Source organism: Anolis sagrei, chromosome 3, assembly GCF_037176765.1.
Source record: "Anolis sagrei isolate rAnoSag1 chromosome 3, rAnoSag1.mat, whole genome shotgun sequence".
Classification (NCBI taxonomy): Eukaryota; Metazoa; Chordata; class Lepidosauria; order Squamata; family Dactyloidae; genus Anolis; species Anolis sagrei.
In genome coordinates this window covers 88,066,576-88,079,409 of record NC_090023.1, presented here as the reverse complement: position 1 = coordinate 88,079,409, position 12,834 = coordinate 88,066,576, and the positions used below count along the sequence as shown (strand labels likewise).

General features: G+C 36.8%; 1 protein-coding gene across 6 annotated transcripts in view; it reads left to right on the top strand.

Moving 5' to 3' along the window:
* CNKSR2 (connector enhancer of kinase suppressor of Ras 2) overlaps positions 1–12,834 on the top strand; it is a 211,685-nt gene that overhangs the window by 37,946 nt on the left and 160,905 nt on the right. For 5 of the 6 annotated variants that reach the window (XM_067466778.1, XM_067466777.1, XM_060770096.2 and 2 more), the window contains exons 5-6: positions 1,298–1,339; positions 6,832–6,951. In XM_067466778.1, coding sequence (XP_067322879.1) covers positions 1,298–1,339; positions 6,832–6,951 — 162 coding nt within the window. Of the gene's footprint in view, positions 1–1,297; positions 1,340–6,831; positions 6,952–7,989; positions 8,496–12,834 lie in introns of those variants that run through there. The other variant, XM_060770093.2, reaches the window with a different exon arrangement.

Here is a 12,834-nt window from a genome sequence, read left to right as displayed (position 1 = left end):
CTTCACTGTGTCTGGTTGTGATCCCCAGGTTGTGCCAGTCAGCTTTCGTATGATGTTGTTTCTAGCGCCCACTTTTTGTTTGATGTTCAGGCAGTGCTTCTTGTAGGTCAGAGCACGGTCCAAAGTGACTCCCAGGTATTTGGGTGCGCTGCAATGCTCCAGTGGGATTCCTTCCCAGGTAATCCTCAGAGCTCGGGATGCTTGTCTGTTCTTAAGGTGAAAGGCGCATGTCTGTGTTTTAGATGGATTAGGGATCAGCTGGTTTTCCCTGTAATAGGCAGTAAGAGCACCTAGAGCTTCGGAGAGCTTCTGTCCTACCATCTCAAAGCTCCCTGCTTGAGCAGTAATGGCACAATCATCAGCATAGATGAAACTCTCTGTCCCTTCTGGCAGTGGCTGGTCATTTGTGTAGATGTTGAACATGGATGGAGCAAGCACGCTCCCCTGAGGCAGGCCGTTCTTCTGATTCCGCCATCTGCTTCTCTGGCCCTGGAACTCCACAAAGAAGCTCCTGTTTTGTAGCAGGTTTCCTATGAGGCGGGTGAGGTGGTAGTCCTTTGTGATATTATACATTTTTCTCAGGAGGAGGCGGTGGTTCACAGTATCATAGGCTGCTGACAAGTCTATGAAGGCAGCTCCTGTGATCTGCTGCCTTTCAAAGCCATCTTCTATGTGCTGAGTCAGGTTCAGCACTTGCGATGTGCAGCTTTTGCCTTTTCTGAAGCCAGCTTGCTGTGGGATCAGACAGGGGTCTATATTTTCCATAATTCTATGCAAGATAAGTCTCTCCAGAACTTTGTAGAGGTGTCACAACAGGGAGATTGGTCTGTAGCTTTTTGGGTCATTACGGTCTTTGCCTGGCTTCAAGATGGCGATGACTCTTGCTTTCCTCCAGATTTTGGGGATCTGACAGGATGCAGTGCAGTTGTTCATCAGCTCCAGCAGCCAGCGCCTTGCTTTTGGACCAAAGTTCTTGATTTGTTCCATCCGTAGATCATCCAAGCCAGCTGATCATCCAAGACTGTTATAATTGACCTTTTTTAGAATGATAAAGCAGATTGGACGGAAAGATGCCTTAAACAAGATATATTGGTGGGTAGGAACTGTAGATGTCTATTATTGCAAATTTGTGACTATAGAGGAAAAAGAAACGTGATAAGAACCCATAAGAAATGTCTTCAAAAGGTTGAATTCATTCTCCCACTTGTAAATCTATCTGTCGCCTTGTTTAAAAAACAAAGACTGTATGGAAATTCTGTTTATTTAAATGAACCTTTGTTAATTCTGTGTGTTTTAGGACTGCACAGTATATGAAACAGAGAATAAAATTCTTCATGTGGTGAGTAGCATTTATATTCTCTGCATATGTATTCATATGGATGACATGCCACACCTCAAGGATTCTTTGCATATCTGATTTCTTTTGGTTCCTTTCCAGAAAAGCTTTTTTGTTCGAGTATAGTTTGTTGTTGTGTTACCTTTCATATCTGTCCTAAATATAGTCTTTTATTAGAGGCTTGTTATTCAAAATATAGATATTGAAGATAGAAAATGTCCTCCAGAGTCCTGGCAGAGCAGATGAATTTTTCTGCATTTGAGAAGTTAACTGGTATAGAAAACTCTCACTCTATTTCTTGTTTCCTGGACTTAAAGCTAGTTATCAAAAGCCTGTTGCATCTACAAATACCCCATAATGCTTTTCAGCTTTGAGTGGATTAAAGATTCACTGGATCTGGTGCTCAAATCAGCTTATTGTCAAAGTCATCAAAGTTAAATATCTCTTCTTAACTAAATGTCCATCCTCTGGAGGCATTGTTGTGCGTTTTTTGCATGCAAATAATGAGATATACCATTTTTAATTCTAAATTGCAGTATATTGCATTTTCTCTATTCAACTCTCAGTGTAGGTCAGCTATTAGCAGGTCTTAACATGGTTTCCTCTGGAAAGGAGATTACTTCATCACCCCATGAAGACCTTACATGGCATGCCCACGCAGTGGTACCATGTTCTTGCTCCTTTCCAGTTACTAATAACGGTGTTGATCCAGGATTTTTAATGGAAAGAATTAACTCAATTCTTTATTTTCTTATATATAGGACAATAAAATCTTTGTAATATAGAATTGGAACAGAAAATTTTATTTTCATTTTAAGAAGGGCAACATTTCTGCAGATGTACTGCAGGATAAAGATGACCTTTGGGAAAAGTTGTTGGTCTCATCAAGGGAGCGTTTTTTGTTTTGTTCTTAGAATCATAGAATCATAGAGTTAGAAGAGACCTCATGGGCCATCCAGTCCAACCCCCTGCTAAGAAGCAGGAATATTGCATTCAAAGCACTCCTGACAGATGGCCATCCAGCCTCTGTTTAAAAGCTTCCAAAGAAGGAGCCTCCACCACAGAGTTCCACTGCTGAACAGCTGCCACAGTCAGAAAGTTCTTTCTAATGTTCAGATGGAATCTCCTTTCTTGTAGTTTGAAGCCATTGTTCTGTGTCCTAGTCTCCAGGGAAGCAGAAAACAAGCTTGCTCTCTCTTCCCTGTGACTTCCTCTCACGTGCTGTGTTTTAAAGACACAGCACGTAAGTATGTATCTGCAGTGTTTGTGTCACACTTCACTTAATTTATTTGAGAGCATATTCAAAAGATTCAGTTTATTTTATTTAACATATCAGAAGCAAACCAAGGATGCAGTTGTAATGTATTTTAAAACAGAAATTGTAAAACTTGGCATTATATTAAATTATCAGTAGCTGGCCACTTGGAGTTCGTCTGGTGTTCCTATAAGGATGTCCTCCATTGTGCATGTGGCAGGGCTCAGACTGCATTGTAATAGATGGTCTGTGGTTTGCTCTTCTCAACACTCCCATGTCAAAAAGATTCAGTAAAAATATAGTAATACAAAATAAATCAGTAAATAGAGAAGTATATTCTAATATACTTGAGACTGAAGGCTAGGCATATGTTGTGGCTAAAATTGGTGCAGTATCTGTGATGTATGAAATTGAAAGCTATGTTTCAAAATTCAAAATGAGGATTATAGTTTTCTTGTTTGTTGGTAACTGCCATCATGTCAACTTTGACTTATAGTGACTCCATGAATGAGAGATCTCCAAGTTACAGTATCATCACCAGCTCTGATCAGGTCTTGCGGACTCTGGCCATGGCTCCCTAGATAGAATAATTTTCTTACCTTGCAGTAAATTAGACTAAATTGTTTAAAGGAAAAATTGAGATACCAGTTTCCATGACACTGTTGTTTTAAAATAGCCAGTTATCAGGCCTTCATGGGTAAGAATCTGTTTTTTGGTGAGACAGCTTTTGGCTGAGACTTAACATCTCTGTAGACAGGGATGACTTTACTCCTCTTTTACCTTATGTGGACCAGAGGGAGGCAGGAGAGTTGGGACACATCTATACTAACCACTTAACATGGATTGAAAGTGCCACAAAAATGTGATGTTCAAACAAATGTGCACAGGAACACACTTTTGAGGTTTTAAACCAAGATAAGCAAAATTGTGGAACACTCCAAAATAAGCTGCTTAATACACGTAGGTGTAAACCACATTGCATGGAAAAATTAATTGAGGGACAGATGCTCTGGCAATCCACACATGAACATTAGGGTAGGGGGCATTGGGGGAGGGAAGCCATGAATCCTTCTTGTACGTGACATGTGATCAGGTGCATGTTTTCTTTACTTCCACTCAACTGCTTTTGTCCAGCATTACATGGTCTGTGTAGATGTTCCCATAGTCAACCACCTGAAGACTAAAAGATGCATAATCTTGGGGATCTGAAGGATGCTGACTGGTCATAAATTGCTGTCTCTGAATGTTCATGTTTATGCCAAATATACCAGATGAAAGATAGCAGTGAATATCAGTTGAAACCTAGATGACCAAAGGTTTTAGTACACATTGAGCAGCAAGAGATCTTTAGTTGTGGATGTCAGGGGTTCTATGCAGACATAACACTTCTGTTCTTATGAAGGTGACTATTAGTTTTGGTTAAGGAACCAGGTATCCAAAAACACAGTTGTAGTGATCTTCTACTGGAACAAAAAAACACGCTCCCAAATGAGCAAGAAGGCTTTTCTTTCTCCTCTGTTGCAGCAGTATACAAAGTATATACAAAAGATACAAACTTTACAGCTTCTTCTTCCTTACTATTATTTATTTATTTATTTGCTATACTTGTATACCGCTGTTTCTCAGCCTAGCCGGCGACTCAACGCGGTTTACAACAAAATACAACAATCAACAGTATACAATTTAAAACCATAAAAGCATGATACACAATATTCGCACATCAATAACAATCCAATACATCTCCTGACTAAAATCGTGATCCAGTTTCGTCGTCCATATTACCAGTCCTTTAATCATTACATTCATTGCACCAAATTAACCAAATGCCTGTTCGAACATCCAGGTTTTTAATCTTCTACGGAACACCATCAGCGAGGGGGCTAATCTTACTTCCATGGGAAGGGCGTTCCATAGCTGAAGACAGCACAGTAGTAACTCTCCAAACCACCATTCGTCCCTCATCAAACTTATTTAGTATATCTACAACCTATATTTTACTCCCATTGCATTAACCACCACACCCTGATTACAGTGGTTTAACTCTTTTACATGTGGTTAGGTCAGAGATATTAATTCTGCTATCAATTAGAAAATGCCAGATTATTTCTGAATTCTGACAGTTAAATCCCAGGAAAAGTATGTTTAGGTAGTGCAGCCCATATATACGTAAACATTGGGTCGTGCTGCCCATAAATATGTAAATGTCTCATATCTATCAGAAGATCGAAACAAATTGAAGAAAGGTATTGATATCTAAGTGATACAAAGAACCATTTCATAATTATGGCATCATCAGCATTGGGTTTAGTATGACTTTTAAAAGGGACAGCACTGCAAATATGTAGGAATTTTAGTATGGACTGGCATTTAAAGCTAATATTTTGAACCTAGATCATGCAAAGAGTGGATACTATACAGTCTTCAGTATTGCACAAAATGGTCCCAAATCATTAGGGGATATGATTTCTGCTTCCATTTAAAATACATTTTTGTATCTTTTTCTCTGAATCTATTGATCAGTATTTTGCACAGGAGAGATTTCATTATATGTTAGCAGCTCCAGCATGGTTGATTTTCTGTCGAACAGGTCCATTTTTGTATGTTCAGTTATGAAACACTAGTTCTTAGTGGCATTATGTTGTGAGGGCTGTCAGAAGCAGGTTTCTGCAATATTCACATTTCATTCAGAAGTGAAAAGGGCACTTTGGACACATGACTGTCTCAGTTATTATATATTAGATTGTTATGGAAAGCATTCATAAGAGTGTTAAATGATGCTCCAAATGTGTTGTGGCTTACCTCATAGTTAAATATCGATTTTGCTTCAATTTGTGAGCAATTTGCCTTGATTCTAATGCATTCTTAGAATGCATAGAAGTATCATTTGCATGGTTATGTTTTAGCTTGGGCTGTTATAAAAGACAGCTTCAGATTAATTTTTCATGCTTAAAGTTATTCTTTAAATGAATGGAGCATGAAAGAAGTGGATATTTGAAGAGACATGTTTTCCTCTGCAGCACCTCTACTTTAGATCATAGATGGTTTGTGGTAATTTGCTAGTATAATGTAATGGGACTGCTGCTTGCTGGTCCCTATGACAGACTCTTTCCCTTCAAAATTCTTTTGTTGCATATACGTATGTATCCTCCTTCGTTTTAGTATGGGTAGGAAATTTTATGATTGTCCACATATTTTGACTAGAGGCTATGGGAGCTGTAATCCAGAAGCATTAGCAGGGCTGTAGCTGGGGGTGGTGGAGTGTAAAAGTTCAACCCTGCCCTCAAATGTGTGAGGTTAAAAAAGAAAGCTGGTTTACTCATAAATTGGTTAACCAGTTAAAATTCATAAGTAAACCAGGTTTTGGGGAGGGGGGGGGGGGGTTGAGCTATGGCTCTGTTTAGATGTTTACATGTTCTGCACCATTGGTTTACTGCCAGCTCCAGGTTTGCATGATCTTTGGAAAAAATTGTATTAAAAACATTAAAAGTCTATGATTTCATCTCACTAAACCAGAAGCCAACTTTCCTTCCTTGGTGTCAATTAGGATATTTCCTGACTTTGGTATTAGTTTTGCAAAACTTTGCTGTTTTGTACCTTTACATTGGCTGCAATTTGTGGTGAATCTGTAAGATTTTCTTGATAAGATTTATTCAGAAAAGGTTTTTCATTGCCTTCTTCTAAGGCTGAGCCTTGTCCATGGTCAACCAGTGGGTTTCCGTGACAGAATGGGGATTCAAAACCTGGCCTCCTAGGGTGTATCTACCCTATAGGAATAATGCAGCTTGAAACCACTTTAACTGCCATGGCTCAATGCTACAAAACCATGGGAGTTTTACAAATAGTGCTGATTCCTCACCAAACTATATCTCTCTTGGGTGCATCTACACTGTAGAAATAATGCAGTTTGACAGTCCTTTATCTTCCATAATTCAATGCCATGGAACCATGGAAATTATAGTTTGATGAAGCACCAGATCTCTTTGGCAGAGGAGGCTTAGGACCCTGAAAAACTACATATTTAATGATTTCACAGAATTGAGCCAAGGCAATTAAACTGGTGTTAAACTGCATTAATTCTACAGTGCAGATACATCTTGTGATCAGCCTTTAATATCAGCCTTTCCTTTGAACATATATGAGATGTTATTTTTTATTATACTGCTTAGTATGATTGTTTTCTATATGACTATTTTTCAAGTTTCTTGGTCTCTAATAGAAATTGCACATTTTTTATTTCTAGTGCAAGACACTTTCTAATGTCTGTGACCACATAATCTCACTCTCATCTGATCCTCTTGTATCTCAATCTGCTCACCTGGAAGTGATCCAGCTAGCAAATATCAAACCAAGCGAAGGGCTGGTAAGATGTACGCAGTTAATCAAAACTGTCATCCAAAATGAAAGTGATGGATTTTCTGAACAAAATCTTTATTGTATCAGTCGGATACAACACAAATAACATTAGATATTATTAACCTTGTTATAAAATTTAGGAAAACATTGGAAAAGCCATGTGTTTATATTGTAGTACCTCTCCTTTTTTGGTATCCTAAATCTAGATACAGTTTTTATGTAGTCTTGATAGTTAGCAATGTTAAGATTTATGGAAGATGTCTTCAGTAACATTAAGAAAAGAGGTTAGTTTGCTTAGACCACAATTTTGAGCACATTTGGGAATATGTTTGTGAACCTTTGATTACTTTTTTGTCCTTGATGCTTTAATATTAGAGAAAGGTTCCCAAACAACATATTTCTATATAGACTGCATAATTAGAAATAATCCTGGTTGGGAATAATATTTTTGTTAGAAATAATTATGATAATTAGAAGAAAAGGTTCTTACCTGTTCTGAGTGTATTGGCAATGTTTTTATTTCTATTTCCAAAAGGCTCGTAAAGCTATTTTTTTTTTTAGATTTATAACTATGCCAGATTTCCGGTTTGCTACTGCATTTTTATTCAGCAGTAAATTACACTGAACATCTTATATTAATAGCCTTCTTCTATGTCATTTTGAAGATTCCAGATAAGCTTTGATGCCTTTTAAAGGTTTTCTAAATCCTGCTTTACTTGGTGCATTTAGCATGCTTCCCAACCTGTCTTCCTGCTGTACTGCTATATGATCCTTCATACTTTGTCTTAGTGACAACATTGGAGATAGAAACCATTTTGTGTGCCATTGTCTATTGTTTCTTCTGTGTCCTATGTCATAACCCAGTTGAAAATATTGTTCCTTTCATAATTTCACCTATAACTTTCCTAATCCAGATCTTCTTTTTTATTTCTCTTCTTCCAGAAATGTCATTTAGGAGATGACCAAATTTTTTTTTTTTTTACCTGACAATTGTTCTGATGATTTTTTAAAAACAGTATCTTCAGTTTTCAAAACTTCTTAGAAACTGCCTTCTCTTACTGTGTTTGTAGGCTGTAAGCTCTTTAGACCATAGTTTTTCCTATTTAAAATGTTCTGCATTATTCTGGGGTTCTATTAAGTATTTGGCTGTAATAATTTCCTGGCTATAACATCTATTTCCTGAACTGGTAGGAGTTTGCAGTAATGTTTAATATAAAAATGTGCATAGCTTTTCAGGCCTTGATATGTTTATTGTGGTTATTTTAAAGGGCCTTGTAGCATTTAGTATGTAAAAAATTGCCAAATGTTTGTAGAATTTTGATTTACCTTCAAGATGTATAATCTATGGATTTGGTGCTGTCAGAATGGAGATTCCGACAGTCATTGCAAAATAATTCAAAAGAAGCTGCTTAATGCAAGGAAGATTTGGGGCGACAAAGACTTCTTATGCTAAGGAGAAGGTTACAGATGCTGGCAATGGCAATACATGAACAAGAAAAACAGAAAAATTGTTGCAACATTTTTATTGGAAAGAGAGAGACTGAACTACAGGTGATTAAAAACAAGAGAAAACAGAGATATTGTGCAACATAATAGCTATAAACACAAAAACTTCTAGTTCTCTTTATATAGAATGCCATTTGCAATAATACAAAATGTCAACTAGACATCTATGAACAATATGTAGGCTGCTGGTGATATTGTGGGACCATTGGCTAATATATAGAAAATCATAGGCTGTATGCAATGCTTGAAGTAAGAAACAGCCTGGAGAATCTTAAGAAACAGGCAGGGAAAATATTCTAAGTGTTGATAAGCATCAAGATTAATGAGATGTGATCAATTGGCAGAGCCATTCCAGCCGAATGGTTGATCTGTGGCCTGGGGAGTGATTCTGCATCAATTATTTAATTATAGTTTGCTGTTTATTTCTGCTTCTTACAGTCTAAAAATATGAATATGCCTGGTTTATATATAAGTGCTTATTGGTTTAGGTGGTTGGCTTCCCAGTTTCAAGTGTGGTAAGCAACAGGTTTGGTTTTGTATTTTTAAAAAATCTACCTACTTTATCGCTGTGTACTGGGGTCCTGAAGTCCCAGTGCTTGTATGGTCTTAAGTGCAGATGAACAAACTCCATTGGTTATCTTGTTCTCAGTTCCAATGACCCCATCCAGCTACATTATGCTATTTTTGTCTAGATTCAGTGCTCATCAATGGAGTCCATCAAAAGCTCATCAAAAGCTAGTTTCAAACTGCAGTGGCCAGACAGCAAACTTCCACAACAGCACACAAAAGAAAGCCCTTAAATGGGCATCAGTGCTCGGTGGTTTATGTAATTACCAACTGGGTCTCAGACTGGTTCCAGGATTTCCTAGAATCATCTCCAAAGCAAAGCCACTTTCTTCAATAACTGATTTGAAACTACATTAAATGGTCAGTGTAAATGTGTCTAGAGTTTTCGCTGTCATCAGTTGGACTGGAATACGAATGGAAAAGACAGCTATGAATTTCTATGATCATACTAAGAAAATCTAATTTGAAATCTTTGAATGATATCCAGAGAGACATCTAATTTAAGCATTACAGGTAGGAAGAAACAAGGTAGAATCTGGAGGAGACTTACCATGGAAAACTTTAAGAAATACCAAGTAAATAAACATCACAACTCTATTGGATTACCCATCCAAAAACCAACAGAACCAACATATGGCAGGCGTTTAATTGCTATCACCACACAATATATTTTATCACTGGCCACTGACAGACCAAAGATATGATTTATTTCTGAAGGATGATAAATCTGTCAGAATTTTCTTTATATTCAAAATTAGCTTCACTGCTGGTGGTGCAATAAAAACAAAATTTTAAAAAGGGGTTATCAGAAAAATGGTGATAGGAGACACTGTTTTATGCAGCAAATAGACAATATAGCGATTGTCTAATCTTTAAGATGAAGATTTTCACAATAGGCTTTGAGCCATAAACTCTATTCCAGAAGTGCATAAATGCACTCATTTGAAACTGCTTTGATCTACACTGGAAAGCATTATAAATCTATCTTTCTTCTTGCTGAATTTTCCTGTTTAATTGGCTTTTCTTTATAAACCAGCTAGCTAGTATTTGTGTTGAGAGATTTATTTACCTGCTATTTCAATTTTTATGTCTATTATTAAGTTAGAAACTATTTCATTATTTTATTGCACCATTTTGTAAGCTTTTTATAAGTATTGTTAGTCATTTAATGCACTCATGATATGCAATAATTTATTTTATGATTCATCTCATGTAATGCTAAAACTTATACATAGTGCCACAATAGGAACAGCAGTTATCTTGCTCTCATATCCTACAGTACAACTATCCAAATAAAATCAATTCTTTCCCATTCTATAGGCATTTAGCATCTCCAAAAATCTCATAATAGTTATCCTTTAATAAGTAAGTACTGAGATTTATCTATTGGTTGTGTTTTTAAAGACAGGTATACCATATTTTCTTTGATTTTTCATCTTATGGGACTTATCTTTGAATATTGGAGACTGTTTTTGTGTAAATCTTGTTTTCAAGCTGAAAAGACATTTCTTTCAATTGGGTGTGTGGGATGTGTGTATGACATTGTATGCCTTTTAATCACTGCAATATTCTGTTCTATCATAAAACAGTAGTTTCAATTATGGGCTTTATCACATGATTGCATCAATGACTTATTGGTACAATGACTCTCGGTATCATATCTCTCCAACACGTTAAACTTTAAAGATTCAAAGTCGCACAGCTGCATTTCTGTTGAGCGGCATAACTTCTGTAATTCTGCTGTTTTGTTTTTGTTTTGTTTTTTACAGTTAAGGAAACGTCACAATTCCAGCAAAGTGTAGTATTTTTTAAAAGCATTAAAAATCTTTATTTGCATATGAGAGGAGAATGGGAGAGGAGAGCAATCTTTTCCCTTGATGTCACTTTTGTGCTGACACAGAAGCGGCCAGGGAATCATCGCACCAGCTAAGCCATAGCACTGGTACAATCAGGGGATATTTACAGATTTTTCCTGTCAATAGTAGGCAAAACGTTTTTCATAGGGAGGTGGCGGGAATGGGTGGCGCACATTGTTGTGTGAGAGTAACCTACTTTTATGCTGATTTGACACTTCCATGCGATCAAAGTCTTAAATGTATTATATTTTATATTTCCTGTATTTATGACTTTTTTTTGAAAAAAGGTTTTTTCCTCCTTCCTAATATAAGCAAAGATGATAGGTCTTTTGCAGCTCAATCTTCCATATATGCCTTTTCACTAAAGAGAATATTATGTGTTTTTCCTCTCTGGGGTTGGACTAATCTTGGACATATCTCATAGTATTATTATGTCCATATTTTACTCTGCCATAAAATAATCTGTAGCCATGTACCTGGGGAAAGGATTGGATTTCATGTCACTACTCTGAAAATTGATATATGTATAATTTTGAACAATTCTGAATTTTTGGATCTTTGTATGTGCATAGTTGTTTTTGTTTTTTAAAAAAGAATCCCTAACTAGACCTGTAATTTGAATGAGCATTATGATGTTGTTTAAAACAAGAAATGTTATAGACATTCAGGTGTGTTTTAAACTGAAACAACAATTATTTAATACCAGAAATATAATCATTTGTACTATGAGCTACATAAACTATGCATAAACTGAATTAAATTGAAAATTAACCAGTAAGAATATAATGGCTTATTTTTCCACTCAGGCCAGCAGAGGTCAGACCGTACGGATTTGTAGGCAGAGGAGAACCAAAAGGACAAGATAAAAGATTGGTATCAGTGGTCTATGGCTGAAACAAAGCTGTTTTTCTTGGAATTTTGCATTTCTTCCAAGATTATTCCATAACTAATTACGCTCTTGTTTCATCTCAATAAGCACCAACTGCAACTGATCCTTTCGTGGTCTTGTCTATTAACACCTAAAATCGGTTGCCTGATAGGCCCTTGTCACTTTGCATTTGGGGCCTGTCCTTTCTTTTACACGATACCTGAATATTCTCAGTAGCAGTAATAAAAGCAATCCTGTCCTGTTGAAGAGGTTGTCTTTACTATAATCAATAAGGAATATTCTAATACGTACATTGCCTCCAACTTCATCACTTACTGTGTATACCCATGCATAGGTCAACCGCATGTATATGTTGAAAGGGGTCAAAATTATGAATTTTGATATGATCTATGGATAAGTGAACGGTTAGTTTGCAGAGAAGGAAAGCACCAGTGCTGCCTCTGCCGCCATCTCAATTTCCCTGCCCAGGCATTCAGAAAGGTCAGAAGTGGTGCCACAGTGGAGAAAATAGAGAAGATGGGTTCTTCTTTTAGAATCATAGAATAATAAAGTTGAAAGAGACCTAATGGGCTATCTAGTCCTTTAGTACAGACTGAGTTCTTGCCTTTCTCCACTTTACTCAGAGAGAGAAAAAATAGATCTCTTACTCAGAAATACTGTGTACAGTTAGTACAGATTGGCAAATGTTCAGAGTGGAAGAAATCAACTGCAGTCTGCTTCATCAACTATTCTTGGTCTGTTGAAAGAGGTAAAGAGTATTGTAACAGAACAATTTACCTTCTCAGCAACATGCTTTTTGATTATATCTAGCCTGAACACTTTTGAATTAGGTATAACATACAGTATATAAAAAGTATGGTTCAGCTAGTGCAATGGTTCTCAACCTGTGGGTCTTTAGATGTTTTGGCTTTCAACTCCCTGAAATCCTAACAGCTGGTAAACCTGCTGGGATTTCTGGGAGTTGTAGGCCATAATACTGAGGACCTACATGTTGAAAACCACTAAACTAGTGTTATAGAACATGTAGGTACTCATTAGGGCTGTCATAAAATCTTGCTGAGATGTCATTGGG